The sequence below is a fragment of the Silurus aristotelis genome, assembly GCF_946808225.1.
Source record: "Silurus aristotelis genome assembly, chromosome: 28".
NCBI classification, from domain to species: domain Eukaryota; kingdom Metazoa; phylum Chordata; class Actinopteri; order Siluriformes; family Siluridae; genus Silurus; species Silurus aristotelis.
This window is the reverse complement of record NC_139601.1, coordinates 12,359,413-12,378,861: the sequence shown is the minus strand read 5'-3', so window position 1 is coordinate 12,378,861 and position 19,449 is coordinate 12,359,413. Positions and strand designations below refer to the sequence as shown.

Here is a 19,449-nt window from a genome sequence, read left to right as displayed (position 1 = left end):
AAGACGGTACTGCTGTTAATGCTTAATGGGTCAGAACTGTTTTGGCAGTAACAGGGGGAACCATCACAATATTAGGCTGGTGGCCAGAATGTTTTGCCTGATCGATGTAAATATATATATAAAAAAAAAAAAAAAAAAGCTATCACTAAAGATTTCTTCTTTTTTTTTTTTTTTTTTTTAAACAGCTGAAAAACTGGATACGGAAAACGTGATGGCGTCGGCCCCGGAAAGCTTTCGGCGTCTCCTGTCGGTGTTCGGAGAAGAAGCTACGATCGAAAGTTTAATACAATCTGTACGTTTTTGAAATGTCAGGCAGCACAACAAATTGTTCAAGCACATATCGACTTTCTTTACAGTTTTATTCAGTATAAACACCATCGCCCATTAAGAAAGGTATTAATGCTGTACACATTCTGTCACCACATGTACACGTGTGCACGTAGCGTATGTAAATATACATCATTAGACAATAGCTAGAAAAATAAATAATTTAAATAGAAAAATGTGACAGTAAAATCCACTTTGTCTCTTGAATAGTGAATAAGTTTAGTCCTTATTTTATCTGCATCACAGTGATTGTGATTTGATGGGAGGATTTAATAGTAACCTGGGTTTCAGTTTAGCAAGTACACATATTTTAGTTCTTTGTGAGGAGTCAGTCAAAGTTTTGCTCTGTGCAAGTTTATTAAATCCCAGACACTGCCAATCAAAAGCTTTCACTCTCTAGTTAATTAAGCTGTTGGTAATTAAAAAATACTGTCAAATGTATTTGAGATGTAATTAAAGATTGGGTGGAAGTGAAATAATACAGATGTGGGGAAAAAATAAACCTTGGGAAAGAAAAAAACTAATCGATTTAAACTATACCATTACATTTATAGCATTTAGCAGACCCCCTTATCTAAAGACTTCTTTTATATAACGGAGCAGTTGAGGATTAAGGGTCTTACTCAGAGGCCCAGCAGTGGCAGCTTGATAGTGCTTGGATAGAAACTCAGTCAAAAGTTCAACACCTTCACCACTGAGCTCCCACTTCCCAGACTGATGCTGCCCTGTTTGTCCTAATTATCGCTACTATTGAACCTCCCTTTCTACATCAATATACTGTAATATATATTATAGATATGAACGATTAAGACCCAAATCCCTAATTTAAGAATAAGTTTAAATTTTAATAAACTGCAGGTCAACTTTTGACTGGCAGTGTAGAACGAATGACTTTCCTTAGTAACAATACAAACATCTGGTTGTGCACCATTTCATTTGTATCTCTTGCATGAAGGTAACACTGACCCCACATCCGATTTCTATTTTAAACTACAAAACTGTTCTTTTACTTTTTCACATGTAATGACCACTGAACTAAAAATCTGCAGCACAAAGTACCAACATTTACAGAGGCACATCGGGAGAAACAGTAAGAGTTCGGCCGATGTTGAAGGCTGTCCATGTTTAATTCCATGAAAATCCTCTGAACTGTTGATTAAGGCCTCGAGAACTGACATGCGCAAACATGCCGTTAAAAGTCGAATCAAGTCATGGAGTCGTTCAGTTCAACCAAATGTGAGAAATAATTTTAGTGGTTTAAAACTGCATTAGTCGTAGCAATCCCTAAATCACATCTGAACTGAAAGCTATTTATAAAAAATAAAACATTTTATTCGTAGCCAAAGCGATGATGCATTACGAGTCTGTGACTGAATACAGACATGCACTTGATCTGGCATTGCCAAGCCAAGCTGATACAACCATCGACTACAAGCACAGGCACACACTGTCTCTGAATGTGATGTATAGTGTTGAGTTACACAAGTGGTCACACAAGAAGTGACATTTGTAAAGTTTATGTATTTTGTTTTCTCTATAAAAGATTTGGCTATGCTGTGCTTTCTGCTGTAATTAAACAGGCCAGACGTATGTACTGAACTACAGGCAACTCATTAAACTACTTTATTATAAAGAACACGCCATTTTAAATTGAACAAACTTCTTTAGGGCGCTCAGTTGTGGAAACGCCAGCGTGACTCGCTTGACTTCTGTGCAACTTGCGTGTTGCATGCCTTTGGTCCGCATAAAAAAACCTTAACCATCGTTTAGTCTGATTCAGGGCCAAACAAAAGTCCAGCTCCCTTCAGTGTTCTACAAAAAAACCTAGTCTACATCCACTGCATCTGTAGCAAAGATTTTTGGTAATTATTCATGTGTTACTCTTTAGGTGGATGGAGATTGGGCCTTAAAAAATAAAAAAACCCTGGTGAAAACACTGAAAATCATGTTCAGTAAAAACATAACGGATTAGAAACAATTAAGCAGCAAACCCGTGCAGTGGTTAAACATCAGCATGCAATGTGCATTTTCTTTTTGAACTAGAGCCAAAAAAAATAAATCAAGCCCCAGCAAAAGTGATTTGAGAAGCTTGATTGCTTAAATACTAACTGATCGGTACAGTACTTACTAAACATACAAAAAAATGATGGCGTTAATCTAAATGCAGCAACATGCATTCAGCGTACTAGCCATACTGTAAATCTTATTAATGTCAGTGGTCACAGACCCAAACGTTGTAGAGTAGTAGTCTCGTGTTACATCAAGTATCCATCTTTTTTTTTTTCTTTAAACAAAAATCATCCAAGTATCGACACAGAGACAAATTCACAAAAATACACAAAGCCACTTTTGGCACCAGAATGCTGCTGTGACCACCGAACATGCCCCTTCATTCTCTCTGTGACTTTCATTCCTCGAAGGGCTCAGTCACTTCACATTACAAAAAACATGGCACACACCTTAATGGGGGAAGGACAAACAAATAAAAATAATAAGAATAATACACACAGATGGTGTGTTCAGTTTTTGCCTTTTGCCACCGTTCACGTGAGCAGCAGCGTGTGTTCATACAGAGTGAAAGAGCAGCGTGCAGTCCTGCCGCTCAGTGTAAAGGCTGGAGGGAGGCAGCTCCTGTGTGGCGTTTGTGCTCTTCAGGTAATAGTTGAGGATTTTGGAGTCGAGTTTATACTGGTGTGGGATGCTCTCGTACGGTTTGGGGTCCAGGTCCAGGATGGAGACGGAGAATGCGAAACGAGACTTTGTAGGCTGGATTTCTAAATGCGGCTGTAGTCTGTAGGAACAAAGTTTTCAAGTACAGTTAGAATAACGAGCCACACCCACTTTATCTGCTTAGAGAAATACCGGCATCATATACAGTGACCTTTATGTGCCACACTTTATTGCAATAAAGTATTTAAACTGCTCCCTCGCTCGCTCGCTCGGCTTTAGCACAGTGAAGACTCTTTTATGAGCAGGAGTTCTTAATTACTCAGCTTCTGTGCAAGTCATTTAGGAAACAAGCGTGAAACCGCGTCAGTAGGGTCTGATAAATGCACACGTCTGCACGCGCAACGCACACACACTGCTCACTTAAGCAGACTTTACAATCCTGCCATGTGCTCTTTTATCTATAGATGACTACAGCACAACCTAGTGGCTCACACCTGGTTACACAGTGCTGACGGATTTCCCATGCAGCTCCAAATTGGTGCAGTTTTGTTCACCATGACAACAACATATTATTGTTTCCAAAGCTCATAACTGAAGCACTTCATGGGCCTGGTCGTTTTGTTTGTATTTAAAATGAGTTCTAATTAGACTGATTATTAGGAGTACATCACATTTACCAAAATAATACAATATTATTATTGACCCTACACCCAACCTGGTGGACTTTTGTTTAATTGGCACATAATACAATGCAGCTTTCAAGTCGTCAACTGCAGGGCCATGAAAGCAGCGAAACAATTCTGACCACCAAGGAAAGATAAATAAGAAAGAAAAATTTTTTTTACGGTAACGTCAGGAGCACACAGGGTGATTCTGGTAAATCGATTGAAAACACAAGTTTCCGTAGCTGAGACTCATTATGGCAGAGGGAAATAGTCAGTAATAGGTTTTTGCAGACCACAATTAACTTTTACAGAAACTGTCAGATGTCATCATGTGTGAACTTTAAAGAAGCAGTGAAAAAGATACATTGTTGATGTGAACAGAAATCATGTGAAGAGATGGTAAAATCTTTAAATCCAATTTTTTTCCTTTTTGAGATACTTGAGATATTAAAATGTTAAAACTCTGAAATACATGCATGAGCAGGTTTTAATTCTGGCAAAACCTGTACTTTTCAAATATATATATATATATATATATATATATATAGTAGCTGTCAAAATATGACCACTTGAGTTTTCCCAGGCCACAGGGCTCTACAGTACCACCATTTAAGTAAAAAATAACAGAAGCTTGGATGGAGAAAAATGGATGAAAGCTTTTCTGTTGCTAAATAAACGTCATGCCGTGCTGTAAAGAAGAGGTCAACCGATTGTACACCCAGAAGATTAATCAGGCTGATTTTTGTGTCATTTGTGCTGCAAATTAGGCCAATTATTAAGCAGGTGCATCTGACACTAAATACATTCTGCACTTGCAGGAGAGAAACCAATTAAAGAAATGTTTATTGGAATAGAGATTTTACCAATGGACATTGTCAGAAAGGAGCTTTACACAGGCAGAACATGACCCTCCCATACAACAGGTGGCAGTAATGTGTATTTGGCATCCAAACAGGAAAACCTAGAACTGTGAATATATAAAGCAAGCAGTGTTTACACTGAATTTCTGTATCATGTCTTATTAGTTAACTATAAGAATTGATGAGATAAACCAAATAAATAAATAAATAAATCGGCATCATGTATCGGCATCGGCCAAAATTTTAAACCCATATCGGTCGACGTCTACTCTAGACAACACTGTATTGTACAGGTAGCTTGTAAATTGTAGAAGACCTCAATATACACTCCTGGTCAACTGAAATGAGCTAATTAATGTCTAATTGTTGTGCATTATGTGAAAAAATCTGAAGTTTTTTGTTGTTGTTATTGACCGCTTTTGACATTTCAAACTGAAAATATGACAATTGCTTTAAAATGTAGTTTATCATAATGTGTGTAACAACAAAAAAATTACAGCCTCACTAATCTAGTTGGCTTGTAGTTAAACAGCACTTATAGATTTGGTTACCTTTAACTGAAGTGATGTCAAAGTTTTTCTGTGAAGGTCCTGAACTGAGTTCAGTGAGGGGGAATATTCAGTGCAGCTTAAAAGGCTCATTTCAAAGACATGTTTTATAAGGATATAGATGTTGTATGTATGTTATTGCTAAAATTAGCCAAGGAGTTGTGTAGTTTGATAAATTGTGCACAATGAAATGTGTATTTAATTGTGCAATAAATGCATTTAGGGTGATATTTATACACGTATTATACTCAGAAATGTATTTAAATTTGAGGACTGCTCTGGGAATATGCATTACTCATTCAGTGATAGTTGCTGAAGCAGAGAGCAGCTTTTCAAAGCTTAAACTAATCAATAGGGGAAACATTATAGTCAAAGTATATCATAGTACTTGGATACTTAAGTACCTTTGAAGGCAAATACTTCTGTAATTTTACTGAAGTGAAGGTTTGATGGGAGCACTTTTAATTTTTACTGAAGTAATATTAATATTTGACCTACTGTATCTCAAGTACTTTGGTCCACCACTGGTCATTATTGAAAAGCAAAGATTTCTCAAGCCTACATGTGCCTTTTATAGTGTGGTACATTACGTTATCATAGCTTTTTAAAGCCCCCCGCTGTTTCGACTGTGTACCTGATTTCTTTTAGCACAAGTACTTCTAAAGATATACAGTGAGGAAAATAAGTATTTGAACACCCTGCTATTTTGCAAGTTCTCCCACTTAGAAATCATGGAGGGGTCTGAAATTGTCATCGTAGGTGCATGTCCACTGTGAGAGACATAATCTAAAAAAAAAATCCAGAAATCACAATATATGATTTTTTAACTATTTATTTGTATGATACAGCTGCAAATAAGTATTTGAACACCTGAGAAAGTCAATGTTAATATTTGGTACAGTAGCCTTTGTTTGCAATTACAGAGGTCAAACGTTTCCTGTAGTTTTTCACCAGGTTTGCACACACTGCAGGAGGGATTTTGGCCCACTCCTCCACACAGATCTTCTCTAGATCAGTCAGGTTTCTGGTCTGTCGCTGAGAAACATGGAGTTTGAGCTCCCTCCAAAGATTCTCTATTGGGTTTAGGTCTGGAGACTGGCTAGGCCACACCAGAACCTTGATATGCTTCTTACAGAGCCACTCCTTGGTTATCCTGGCTGTGTGCTTCGGGTCATTGTCATGTTGGAAGACCCAGCCTCGACCCATCTTCAATGCTCTAACTGAGGGAAGGAGGTTGTTCCCTCAAAATCTCGCAATACATGGCCCGGTCATCCTCTCCTTAATACAGTGCAGTCGCCCTGTCCCATGTGCAGAAAAACACCCCCAAAGCATGATGCTACCACCCCCATGCTTCACAGTAGGGATGGTGTTCTTGGGATGGTACTCATCATTCTTCTTCCTCCAAACACGTTTAGTGGAATTATGACCCAAAAGTTCTATTTTGGTCTCATCTGACCACATGACTTTCTCCCATGACTCCTCTGGATCATCCAAATGGTCATTGGCAAACTTAAGACGTGCCTGGACATGTGCTGGTTTAAGCAGGGGAACCTTCCGTGCCATGCATGATTTCAAACCATGACGTCTTAGTGTATTACCAACAGTTACCTTGGAAACGGTGGTCCCAGCTCTTTTCAGGTCATTGACCAGCTCCTCCCGTGTAGTTCTGGGCTGATTTCTCACCTTCCTTAGGATCATTGAGACCCCACGAGGTGAGATCTTGCATGGAGCCCCAGTCCGAGGGAGATTGACAGTCATGTTTAGCTTCTTCAATTTTCTAATGATTGCTTCAACAGTGGACCTTTTTTCACCAAGCTGCTTGGCAATTTCCCCGTAGCCCTTTCCAGCCTTGTGGAGGTGTACAATTTTGTCTCTAGTGTCTTTGGACAGCTCTTTGGTCTTGGCCATGTTAGTAGTTGGATTCTTACTGATTGTATGGGGTGGACAGGTGTCTTTATGCAGCTAACGACCTCAAACAGGTGCATCTAATTTAGGATAATAAATGTAGTGGAGGTGGACATTTTAAAGGCAGACTAACAGGTCTTTGAGGGTCAGAATTCTAGCTGATAGACAGGTGTTCAAATACTTATTTGCAGCTGTATCATACACATAAATAGTTTAAAAATCATATATTGTGATTTCTGGATTTTATTTTTTTTTGTCTCTCACAGTGGACATGCAGCTACGATGACAATTTCAGACCCCTCCATGATTTCTAAGTGGGAGAACTTGCAAAAAAGCAGGATGTTCAAATACTAATTTTCCTCACTGTAAGTTAATGCAGAGCCCTGGACCATCACACATATGTAAGAGAACATACAGTATACAGAGCAAATGGTACTTACTTCTCATCTTCTCCACAAGGTGCAAATGTGATCATAATCGAGCAATCCTTAGCAGTCATTGCTACTCTGTACTGATGAACCTACATTTACATCAGAAGCTGGTCAGTATTATGTTCTTATTTACTTTCAAACACTTGAAAGAGCAAATGCGATTTTCAGCCCTACCTTTGCGACCGCATATTCTATGGAGCCGTCATCTTCAGAAGGACATGTTTTCACCTTCTCCAGGAAACTCGCATCATAAGGACCATCTATCTGTAATCTATTCCTGAAACACAGAGTATATGATCAGTGTACTGGTGCATTATTTTCAGACTATTACGTTACCTAACTTTCAATAAAAGAAACCACTGTACTCAAAATTTTGAGAAATTACCATGTACAACCAAATTCCCCTGTAGAATCAAAGATTGTGGAGATTGTGTGCTTTTACACCACCTAGTGTTTACTAATAATCATTACACTCTAGCAGAGCATGGCGCTGGTATAAATCTCACCTCTCTTTAGGAAACTCCTCCAGATATTGCTCCACTCTCTTGTACAGTGGGTAAAGGCCTTCAATATCGAGGTTATCCAACATCTGAGCTTGGAGGATTTTGGCAAGAACACAGTCTTTGGGAAGACCAACAGTGCCTGTACATATGTAGTCATGCGTTATATACAGGTGAAACAGACCTCTCACAAAAGTATCCCAGTTTCGTATTTCATTTAGCGTTATAAAATCTAATGCTCATAGAAACAACAGCTATTAAACTGATTGGAACCCTAACATTAACCTTTAAAGTTTTATCAATGTAATACAGATGAAAAGAGCTGGCAATCAGGCTGCGTTTATGTGCTTCAACAAAGATCTTTTGTACATTCGATCTGAAGAATTTATCTGCTGTACATGCGATTTCTTTGTCTAGCTTTTATGCATGCTCATTGTTTTTGTAATCCACTCAATGAGACAATATAATAACCAAGCTGACAGCAGCACTGTTTACATCCTCACAGGATTTCAAAGTGACATGTCAAACAAACCATCCCTATTCATCAGGTTTCCCCGTCAACCTGTTAATTGTTTACCGGCTTTATGCAAAATCTGTCCATGTGGCAGTGTGGAAATTTTAAAAACACACAAAAAAAGCCATTAGTTTCTCTTTAAAACTTTCCACTGACGTGATTTTCATCAGCTGTGTCTCCAGATAAAAACTACACTCAGATAATCAGTATTCAGTACAGTCGCAGGAGGTTTGGAGGCTACAGGAGTTTTTTTTTTTTTAACACTAAACAAAACAGGAAAGTATTGTGGTTAATAATAATAATACTATGATCTCAAGGTTGGTCACTTATGAGAATTGTGCAGCACCGCCCTTATTACTCAACTGTATCACCATCATGTCACATGAACATAGAGTATGGTGACAGGCTACCAGATTGCAATATATGTACAGTGTGTATGCAAAGTTTTCTTTGCGCTAGTGTTTGAGTGTGAATGAGAAAGGTGAAGTGGCAATACTACACCGAGTGAGGAGTTGAGCCGTAAAGTTTGATATGTTTTGAAATGTTTAAATTATGTGACACATGTAAAGAAGAAGAAAATGTATATATTTATGACAAAGTGGAACATTTACACTATATTGCCAAAAGTTTGCGGACACCTGGTCATAAGTATGGTACGTGCTTTTTGAGCATTGCATCCATATTTAGGCTCAATTTGCACTTATAAATCTCTCCACTTTTCTGGGAAGATGTTCCACTAGATTTTGGAGTGTGCTTGTGGACATTTGTGCTCATTCAGACACAAGGGTGTTAGTAAAGTCAGATACTGATGAAGGTGAGGTGAGGAGGCCTGGGGTGCAGTCAGCATTCCAATTTATCCCAAAGGTGTTCAACAGGGTTGAGCTCAATAGCAGATCTTCCAGTCCAACCCATGCAAATCATATCTTCATAAAGCTGGCTTTATGCACAGTGGCACTGTCATGCTGGAACAGGTTTGGTTCTCCTAGTTCAAGTGAGGGGAAAATGTTATGTTACTGCATCCAAAGACATGCTATACAATCGTGTGCCACATATGGCTGGGAAAATCAGGTGTCCCAATACTTTTGTCCATATAGTGTACAACACTTTTGCTTTGTAATGTGTGAGATATACAAGATGTCTTTCAGTGCTGTAGCATTAGTTCTCATTCATTAGAACTAAGGGGATGGAAAACGTTCTGATGGGGCAAAGCTCTTCTACAAACTCAAAGAAAACAGTCGTGTGAAATAAATCCTATGGTTTTATGTAGCAGGACATAATAATCATCTGGTCCTTGTCAGGTTTTAAAATGAGTAAATCCAACAGATGAATGAGACATTACACCCTGTCACTATATTACAAAAATAAACATAACTCATGAGCAAGTGTGACCACCTCTATAAAAGCCAAAACTGTAGCAGTTTGTTGGTCTCGGGGGATTCAAGTTATACAGCCATTTCCAAACAAAAGCTTATCCTTCTAAAATCAGCAAGAATGTACCCAAGTGCAAAGCATTCAAGGGAGTTGCCAGTTTTTCCAGACGTGGTCATTCCAGCAATTTCACCCCAAAGTCAAATAGTGCAATGCTCAGAGAAATTGCAAAACAAACAAACAAGAAACATGTTACATCTCAGACCCGACAAGCCTCAGTTATCATGTTAAATGGGAAATTTTTAACCATGAACTATGCCAAAGTATTCTAGTCAAAATTAAGGCCATCTTTCCAGAATTGGGTCATGTGACAGGACAATGTTCCCAAGCACACATGAAAATCTAAAACTAAAAAAGAACAGAATCAAAGTGTTGCAATGGCACAGTTAAAGATGGTTTTTTTTTTTTTTTTTTATATATATATATCCTGCTACATATAACCACAGAATTAGAGGAGGGTGTGTCCTCGTTTTCACATTACTAACTGCTATTTTGTTGTAGAGAACACGAGCGTACACAGAGCCCTAACACTAAACCCACTGATCACCTGTAATGAAAGATTGCAATCGTGATTCAGGTCTTCCAACTTATTATTAGTGCTCCACAAAGAATTGCCTTTAAAGCGTATTTGTTTATAAAAAGCTAGAAGTGTATATAATATAGGCAGAAAATCTGACATACTCTCAAACCTTGTACATTTTTGGTATATTTCACATTTCAGCTATAGCGGTGGCTGTAAGGTTTCCCCAGATGCTACATAAATTAAATGATATATACAGTAGAATCTAATCTTTTTTCTGTGCGCTTATTCTTCCTGTGCAAAACCATATCAAGTTAAAACAGATATTTATAGCCATGACACCATTCACACACCTTTACTAGGTAAAGCATACATGGGCAGTGAGAGGTGAAAAACTATAGGGTCAAGCATAGGGGCAACGTCACTAATACTACATACAGGAAACATTCCTGCCCAACTCCTATAGATCATAAAAAAATACCCCTGTAAGTCATCTGTAAGTGTAAGAAGTTCTCACCATTGCGTAGCAGATCTCTGTGGAGCGGACTGGCTTCACAGAGAATTCTGCTCTCACCAAGCTGCATCTTCCTGTGTTCTCCAGAGCGATTAGAGTCTCCAGTGCTCAACAGAGCGCTGCAGATCACCTGAATGAACTCACTGAGGACAGTCCTGCTGAGCTGGTGACCGTTGCTGTGGTGGAAGTAGGGCCACAGGTGCTGGATGAGCTCATTTAGGTCTGGTTTTTGTTTTGCATCGTCTTTGCAACTGTATATCAGTTCTCCACCCTGAAATAAAGAAAATGGACACAAGATTTTAGATAAAACAATTTGCAAAAGTACATCACAGCAGGTGCGTTTGCCTCAGCAAGCAAGATCTTTTTAAAAGTGCCTTTCAATTAAATTTAATTGAAAAGAAGAAGTATATAAAAGCATTTCAATATAAATAAGTTGTTTTTTTCGTTTCTAAACATCAAAGTGCTCGTCTTATTTTTTAAACAGTTTATATTATTATTATTATTATTATTATTAACAACATTTGTGATCATCAACATTTGAACAGTTTTAATGTTTTAAACAATTAAAAAGAAAATGAAGCTTGGTTAAATATTTATAACAAAAATTAAAAAAAATCTAATTAATGCAATACACTTTATCATATTGATTAAATTGATTAATGAATTTAATTGCCACAAATTAAATTAAATAAATGGAAACATTTAATTAAATAGTTTGCATTTGTTGGACCCCATCATTTTTTTTTACCCCTGGTATTGTGTATGATTTTAATTTTAATTTTAAAAATTGCTGTCAAAGTGTGAGGCGTAGCGTAAACTAACTTGCGGTCCACTGAATAAATACGTTCCTGAGGGAACTCATATTTTAACTATGTTCCGCACGTAAAAAGTATTGCATTTGGTACACGTGTGTACCGAACTAAAAACCCAGTACCGAAATTATACGGGGTACCGTTATACCCCTAGCAACTACTATTATTGTTTTCGTCAGCCAAAAAGTACAAAAAAGCTTTTTCACAGAACAAAGTCAGCAAGAGGTTAATCACATTTTCTGCCAAGCAAGCAAATTTTGTTTGTTCTGACTACTACATTAGCTGAAAAAGCAAAACATGCCTTTCATTTGATAGCATGTAGTAAATATAAATGTTATGATCAGCTACAGTGGTAAAGTAGTAGGAGGAGGTAACGATAAGCACAGGTACTTAACTAATCCAGGACTTATGTAATTAGTTAAATGCTACTTAAAGTTGAGATTTCTTTACCCAACTACCTTGCAGACAAACCATTTTAAAAAACGTTGTGATATTTTGTAATTCAAAATAGAGCGAGTTTGACTAATCAATCTTCTGCATTCATTCCCCAGAAAAGTATCCAAATTAACCTAAAAGTCTGTTTTAATACATTTGCATTTATACATCAGCAATCAGCAAAATGTGTGTTGTGAATTTTTGCTAGGATTTAAAAAAAAAAGATCCTCTGTTCATTCACGCCAGCTTTAAACATTCGCCATGTCATGACTGTGTTACAGGTCATGATAAGAAGAATTCAATACTGCCATTTTATAACTGTGTGAAGGTCACATCACAAATCTGCGCAGACTGCTGCCTAGAGATTTGAAAAATGGTTTCACTATATTAACCCCCCCACCACCTCAAACTGGGAGACACAGTGACCTGTGTGAACTCGGGTCCAATCATCTATACTGAATGTTAAATTGGTTGAATAGGCGTAGGGTTTCTCAAACTCTAATCATTTAACTTACCTTAAATATTTTTAAATTGTTTTGTGGTTCTTCCAGTAGGTTCCTGATTGCAATATACATTCGCTGTTTGCTCCTAGAAAAGAAAAGTGAAATTACCACATGCAGCTTTTCCTCTTTAAAATGTATTTTGGATTCTGTTCCATAAATAGCATCACATATTTCTGAGCATCAGCAGATTTTTTCAAGGGGGGAAAAAAAAAAAAAAAAAAAAAACCAACCTCAAATTAAGTTTATTAATCGAAAAGCACACACATTACAAACATCTGCTGCGGAGAAGTGACGTGATTACGTGGCCAGGTAAATGAAAGCCTGATCGACGTTCATTCATTGATTTTGAGATGTGGAGTGATGGATCACTAAATGAACGTACGCAAGATTAAAAAATAAATGAGAAAATACCGGTGCGTATTTAATGCAGGTGTGAATGAGTGATTACAATGCAATACATTTTACACAAATCTTAAAGACAAGAAGATTAGTTCTTATTTAGCAACACCACAATTCCATAAATGCAGTTTAAATGAAAAAAGGCTAATGGCTTCCTGGCGAAAAAAAAAAAGTCTGAGAACCTTTGCTCTAGACTTCATCATGCCAAATCATCCACATCATAACACTTGGCAGGCATACTCTGGTATCTTAAAACTCAAATATAATGCTTCATCTCTCTAAGCTTTTTCAGCCAAACAGCCCAAAATTCCTTTCCTTCTGCAATCTGACCTTCTTCTTCAGTATATAGAACCACACACAAACACACACACAAACACCATTTAGGGTTGAAATGGCCCCCTTTGTTCCCCCCTAATACTTCTAGTCTAGTCAAGTTTATTTCTATAGCGCTTTTCACAACAGACGTTCTCTTAAAGCAGCTTTACAGAATTTAACAGTTAAAGTGAATGGTGTGTATTTATCCCTGATGAGCAGCCATGGTGACTGTGACAAGGAAAAACTCCCTTAGATGTTATGAGGAAGAAACCTTGAGAGGAACCAGACTCAAAAGGGGAACCCATCCTCATTTGGGTGACATCAAGAGTGTGATTATAAATCTTTAAACAATACAGAACACTGGAGAGAGAGAACTAACATGAGTACTGGAGTGTATGATTGAGTAATGACTTTTCTACAGTCTTTTACAGTCATTTGTGGGTTTACAGTCACTTCTTTAGTACTTGTAAAATGTAGCATTAATCTCGTTTTACAGAATAAGCGGAATTCACTAGATTTTTCGCTGGACATTTTGTCACAATGCCGTGCCTTTAACGGTCTGAATGTTGTATCTGTAGTCAGAATGTTTTATCTGGATAAGACTGTTTGATAAATGATTAAATAGCTGAGTCATTAACGCCACCTTGTATTTTGCATTTTAGTTATTTTCCACAGGCGTATTATACACACCTACCTTGTAGGTCTACTTAATTACTATTAAAATTCCTTATCCTTTCCTGGTAGATCTTCAAGTTTATTATTATTAAGTTCCTCAAATTTATTTCTGATATATTCTGATGTCAGCAATGCAATGTTGATTGAAAAATGTAAAGTTTAAAACACTCACCCTGAGAAGAGATCCAAGGGACAGTACCTGCTTTGCCTGTTCCATTTTCCACTGGCCAGCTACTCAATGAAAACAAAAACATAGCCTCATAAAATCTGCAATGAACCTTAATTTACAGGTGCAAACAACTTAAATCAAAAATAAGCAAAATAACATGACATCTTTTGATGATGGTACAACTATCAAACTAAATTGCAATGTACACCCATGTGTGGAATTCTTCCTGTAGTTTAACAGTGACCACAGAACATAACGCAGACGTATCGAATCTTGTTTCCTAGCATGCATCTGTGAGTATATATGTCTCCTCACCTTAAAATGCTGATGCATACAAAATCGGCATACTTTTCGCTTGCATTCCTTGGTAACATGTCTTGAAAATGGTAGAAATCCACATTTTGGCTGAAGAAAAAAAAAAAAAAAAAAAAAAAGGATAAATAAAGTTATATTCTTGACCACCAAAAAAAAGTTCTTTGTCTTTCTTTAAAAAAATGAACAGGAAAGATAAGTTTGTCTACATTTACATTTTTTATCATTATGCATCTTACACCACACACCAGCTGTCTACACAGTGTCTCAGCAGTGCTTCTGAAAAGTTTCAGTTCTCTATTCATCTTGCTGTCGTTACCTTAATTTCTACACACAGAGGAGGCCGGCAGTCTCCAAAGTGGCATGGTGAAAGGTGGGTGAGGTTGGGAAGGCACAGACCACATCCACTGATAGTGTCCATCACTTTATCACACCGCAGTTCTGCATGAAATGGGGAGAAGTGAGAAGCTGTACATTGTGAAACAGAAACATTTCTAACCCACAGAAATGTAACACTTTGTTTTAAAACATTGTTAGCAAAAGGTTTCCCAGAAGACCAGTGTGTCACAAGGAGGAACTTGGCTTACAGCTGGAGATCATCAGGAGCACAACCATTCTTGCAGTCATTTCCAAATAACAAGGGGGTTGAGAGTCCATAAACATATGCTTATTGGTCTGACTCCTTAGAGATCCAACTTTGGTGAACAATTTGATATTAAAAATCTGCTGTTTCTGATTGAACTGGTCTCTCGTGTTTTGTTTAATTATCCCTTCTGTCTCGTGCGAATCTAGTTCTGAGCTTTTGTGTATTTTCTATGCTCTGCTTCATGACCTGCACTGCTTTGTAATGTTAACCTTCTTGTTTTGCTGGACCAGTAGCATTTCTTGCTGATCCCACTGGACACTTGACGTAATGTGTATGCCATACCATACTTGGGTATGGCAGGCTTTGTATGTTTCAATGAGGCGTTTTAGTTCAAATATTTTACTACATGTTTAGGGACTTAACAGTGTGAAGAACAAAAGAGACAAGACAGGCAAATTAAGGGGTAGATATATACAGACTAAACTATAGATGCAAAAACTGATACAAAGACCAGACATATTGACCACCAAAACATAAACACAAGCAGACCAGCAGAAAGATAAGGTTACACAGCAACAGATACGAGTAGCAATCAAAAAGTGTAAAATGTGCAGTGTATGCGCCGACTTTCTTTACCTGGGCGTTCTTGCTGAATCTTTAAAGAGAGCTGCCGTACAAAGTCCAACGGGAGTTTAACAACTTCCTGTGGACGTTCAAAGCATGTTTCAGAACACTCAAAAGGTTACACCCTTCTGATCAAGCAATGCATTCACAATTATGTTTGTTAAAAATAAAAAAATAAAAAAATATCAACTTACTCCACTATACACATATTTCTCCCCCAACAAGGGCTTCATGACATTTCTGCTATAATCCACTATGTAAAGAATGTGTTGAAAAGCTTGCTCGGTCGTCTGTGTTTGGGGGAAAACAGAAGAAACCACTTCATGTTTCAAAAACATATCAGCTGCTTCACATGATTAACATCCAGCCTGACAGGCACATGCTTACAGAAGTACAGACGATACAGGATTCATTTATTGCGCCATAAAACAGTGATGCAATAAGACAATCGCGTACCTGGTGTGCGTTTTCTGCATCTGCAGACGGGTATTTCAAAAGCCGAAGAACCCTGGAGTGCTGAAGAACAAAAGCACCTGTTAGTGGACGAACTGTATTAAGAACATTTAGATGCCATGTGTCTTTAGTCATATTTATACATTTATCCTGACTATAAAGCTTTACAAATGTTATACCATAAATATACCACAACAAACGTAAATCTGCCCCTAAAACAGGTCTGGTTGGTCTAAATTTGTTGTGCTTTCAGCAGTTTTGTTTTTTTAAACCACCACCAGAAAGAATGTATGCCAAAAACAGTGTGTCAACAGTCACCCTAATAATCAGATTTTCTAATTTTACTTGGAACCATATTATTCAAGTGCTCATGTAATTACAATACTAAGGCAGAACTCAAACATTGATAACTGGTAATCTGGGATCTTGGCTTTTCTACTCCACACATGAAAATATAACTCAAAGAGACGAACATCATGTTTAGAACGAAACTGGAGTTTGGATAAAGGAAAAGCCCCACCCTGAATAGTGTGTAAGCAGGGGCAAAATTAACAGTTTTAAGGGGGACAGAATTTTGGGCCCCCATATATATATATATATATATATATATATTTAATGTTATATTATTGAATACTTTCTTTTCGGCTTCTCCCGTTAGGGGTCGCCACAGCGGATCCTCCGCACGTTTGATTTGGCACGTTTTACGCTGGATGCCCTTCCTAACGCAACCCTCCCCAATTTATCCGGGCTTGGGACCGGCACTAAGAGTGGCTGGGGATGGTTCCCTGACCGGGAATCGAACCCGGGTCGCAGCGGTGGGAGCGCTGCATCTTAACCACTAGACCACCAGGGGACCTATCAATGTTATATTATTGAATAATAAAGTTAATATAGTTAAATTTTATTTACAGGGAATTTATTTTATTTCACCACAGTGTTATAATTTAAAATATATGTGTGTATGTACGAGTAAAAAAAAAACTTAAAATTTTAATTGATGATTGTGGGGCCCCTAGCGTTCTCTTGGGCCCATATGCCTGGCATACTGTGCCGTGCCCCCCCCCCCTAACGGCGCCCGTGTGTACGGCAATGTTTATTATAATCAAAATTATTTTCAGGGGCATCCGGTAACAGTGCTGCAGTAGGCTTTAGTCCTCACTTAAACTCTACCTAAGGGCAAGTGATGCAGCAGAGCTTTAGCGCTGTAGTCCAAGCTCTCTAATCTCCTGTATGCTCAGCTCTATTTAATCCGACTACAAAGCTTCCAAGTTAAACCAATAGCTTCATCGTCAACAGCATCACCTCATTGTTCTCTAAGAAACGGTGCAGAAGCTTTGCAGCAACATGCCAACATATATACATAAAGTTCAATCCTCTGGGCTCCATGGGCGCCGTGTCATGGACGACCCTGCGCTCTAACCCCAGCTTCCAAGCAAGCTGGATATGTGAAGAACAAAATTTCACTGTGCTTTAATGTATATGTGACAAATAAATTCTATTCTATGTCTTGTTTTATTTTTCAACAGCAGCAAAATCAGTGCCTTCTTCTGTGAGCAGACTTTTAGCCTGATCACCCTGAACAATTGTAAACTAAGAAGAAAACTAAAAGACTCTCACCTACACAATATCCTGAGTTCGATAATATCCAGTAAGTCAGCTGCAGCCTTGTTTTTTTGGGGGTTTTTTTACTTTAAAATGAGGTCCACATTCGTGTCTCTCATTAGATATAATAGGAATAAATCAAGTCTGATTTTTTGACTTTTCGAAGGAAAAAAAGTTTGTGCACTTTGGACACTAGTGGTTTGTCTTTTATTTATAGAAAAATTAATAAAAAGTATTTGAAGTTGGCAATGTTTTTTTTTTTGTTTTTTTTTTTATAACAAAAGTGGAAGAAATCAGAGCAGAAGTATTTAGAGGATCTGCAAACAGCACTACAATGATCACTTCCTCTCTGTCTGCCATCTGGCTGGACTTCAGTCACTATATCTACTATATCTCATAGGAAATGAACAGATTTTCTAGGACATGCTCAGGTTGAGAAAGTAAATGGTTGTCACTTGAACAAGGTAATGAACACGGTTGGTTTATGAGCTCATGTTCACACCACCAGAAAGGACAACAGCACCAGGTTTAGGTGGATTGAAACTGCTTTATCTACATCAATGTCAAGACTATAACCATATGGTTTAGACTTACATAACTGGCAACCTAGTTACCAGATAAATATTTATCTAGGCGAGTCATTTTGAAAGACTTCAATGAAAGAAAATAATGTTAATCTAATAACATATCAGAAGTGCAAACAGTCAGAGGTGTGGTCCAGAAAGGACTCGAGAAGTGAACAGATGCTAGCGCTGTGCTGCGTTTATCAACCAACTTAGCGCACAGCACTGACTCCTTAACCAGCTTACAAACTGTAAAACCCAGTGAGATTTATAACCGACACGAGGCTTAAAATCGATCTTTATCCTGCCACTCGTTCAGCTCGGTGCAGTTTTTCTTTCTTTGTATTGCTCTACTTGAAGCGTGTTTGCTAATAAGCCACGCTAGCCCGGTCTCTGCCTGTCACAGTTACCTGGACGTGAGACACAACAAGGCTCTTGTTCCCCTCGCCGTGGTATTTCCAGTCGTTCTCGTCCATTTTGTCTAGTTCCATAACACAGCGCTGAGGACGCGGTGGTTCCACTTAGTTTCACTCCGAAAAGCTGAAAGAAAAGAAAAAAGAAAAGAAAAAAAAAACCCTCTCACAGCTGATTAGGCCAAGCGGGAAAACTTGTGTGTAGAGAGAACAGCCTGAGGACGCCGGACTCCTCTCACACACTGAGGAGGAAAGAGTGCGGCTCCCAGTGCGTCAGAGAGAGCACGCGCTCCGCTCGCTCCGATTGGCTAGGAGACTCAGAGCCGCGTTCTGATTGGTTGTTCGCTTTCGCTAGCTCGCCTTCGGAGCGCCTGACGTGAACAACCAATCAGAACGCTCGCTTTTCTTGTTTAGCGTCAAATAAAAGAACGTCATCTAAGTCGGGGTTGAGGAGACTAACAATTTTCAAGTTGTTTACAGGTTGAAAAATCCTAACACTTTATTAACCCCATTGAATATCTATCTATCTATCTATCTATCTATCTATCTATCTATCTATCTATCTATCTATCTATATAATGAATAAGAAAAGAAGTGCTTGTTCTGCTGTATTTTGGAGCTAACGATGAAACTCTAATCATGCTAGTTTAGTATAAAACTGTGCTTTCTCTGTAAATAATTAAAGCTGGGCAGAGGTAAAATATTT

General features: G+C 38.1%; 2 protein-coding genes across 3 annotated transcripts in view; one reads left to right on the top strand and one right to left on the bottom strand.

The window, feature by feature from the left end:
• Window positions 1-1,325, top strand: part of cenpp (centromere protein P) — an 89,580-nt gene extending 88,255 nt beyond the window's left edge. For both annotated transcript variants that reach the window (XM_083534569.1, XM_083534568.1), the window contains exon 9: window positions 186-1,325. In XM_083534569.1, the coding sequence (XP_083390695.1) occupies window positions 186-304 (119 nt within the window). In that variant the 3' untranslated portion in view covers window positions 305-1,325. The remainder of the gene's footprint in view (window positions 1-185) is intronic.
• ippk (inositol 1,3,4,5,6-pentakisphosphate 2-kinase) lies at window positions 346-19,024 on the bottom strand. The gene is made up of 13 exons (XM_083534513.1): window positions 18,741-19,024; window positions 16,169-16,228; window positions 15,907-16,002; window positions 15,725-15,791; window positions 14,822-14,943; window positions 14,506-14,595; window positions 14,194-14,252; window positions 12,645-12,717; window positions 10,886-11,153; window positions 7,913-8,048; window positions 7,581-7,683; window positions 7,416-7,495; window positions 346-3,118 (listed from the first exon to the last, which is right to left on the bottom strand). Exons 1-13 carry the CDS (start codon window positions 18,819-18,821, stop codon window positions 2,893-2,895), a joined length of 1,461 nt encoding a protein of 486 aa, XP_083390639.1. The 5' UTR covers window positions 18,822-19,024; the 3' UTR covers window positions 346-2,892.
• Between the last annotated feature and the right edge of the window lie 425 nt (window positions 19,025-19,449).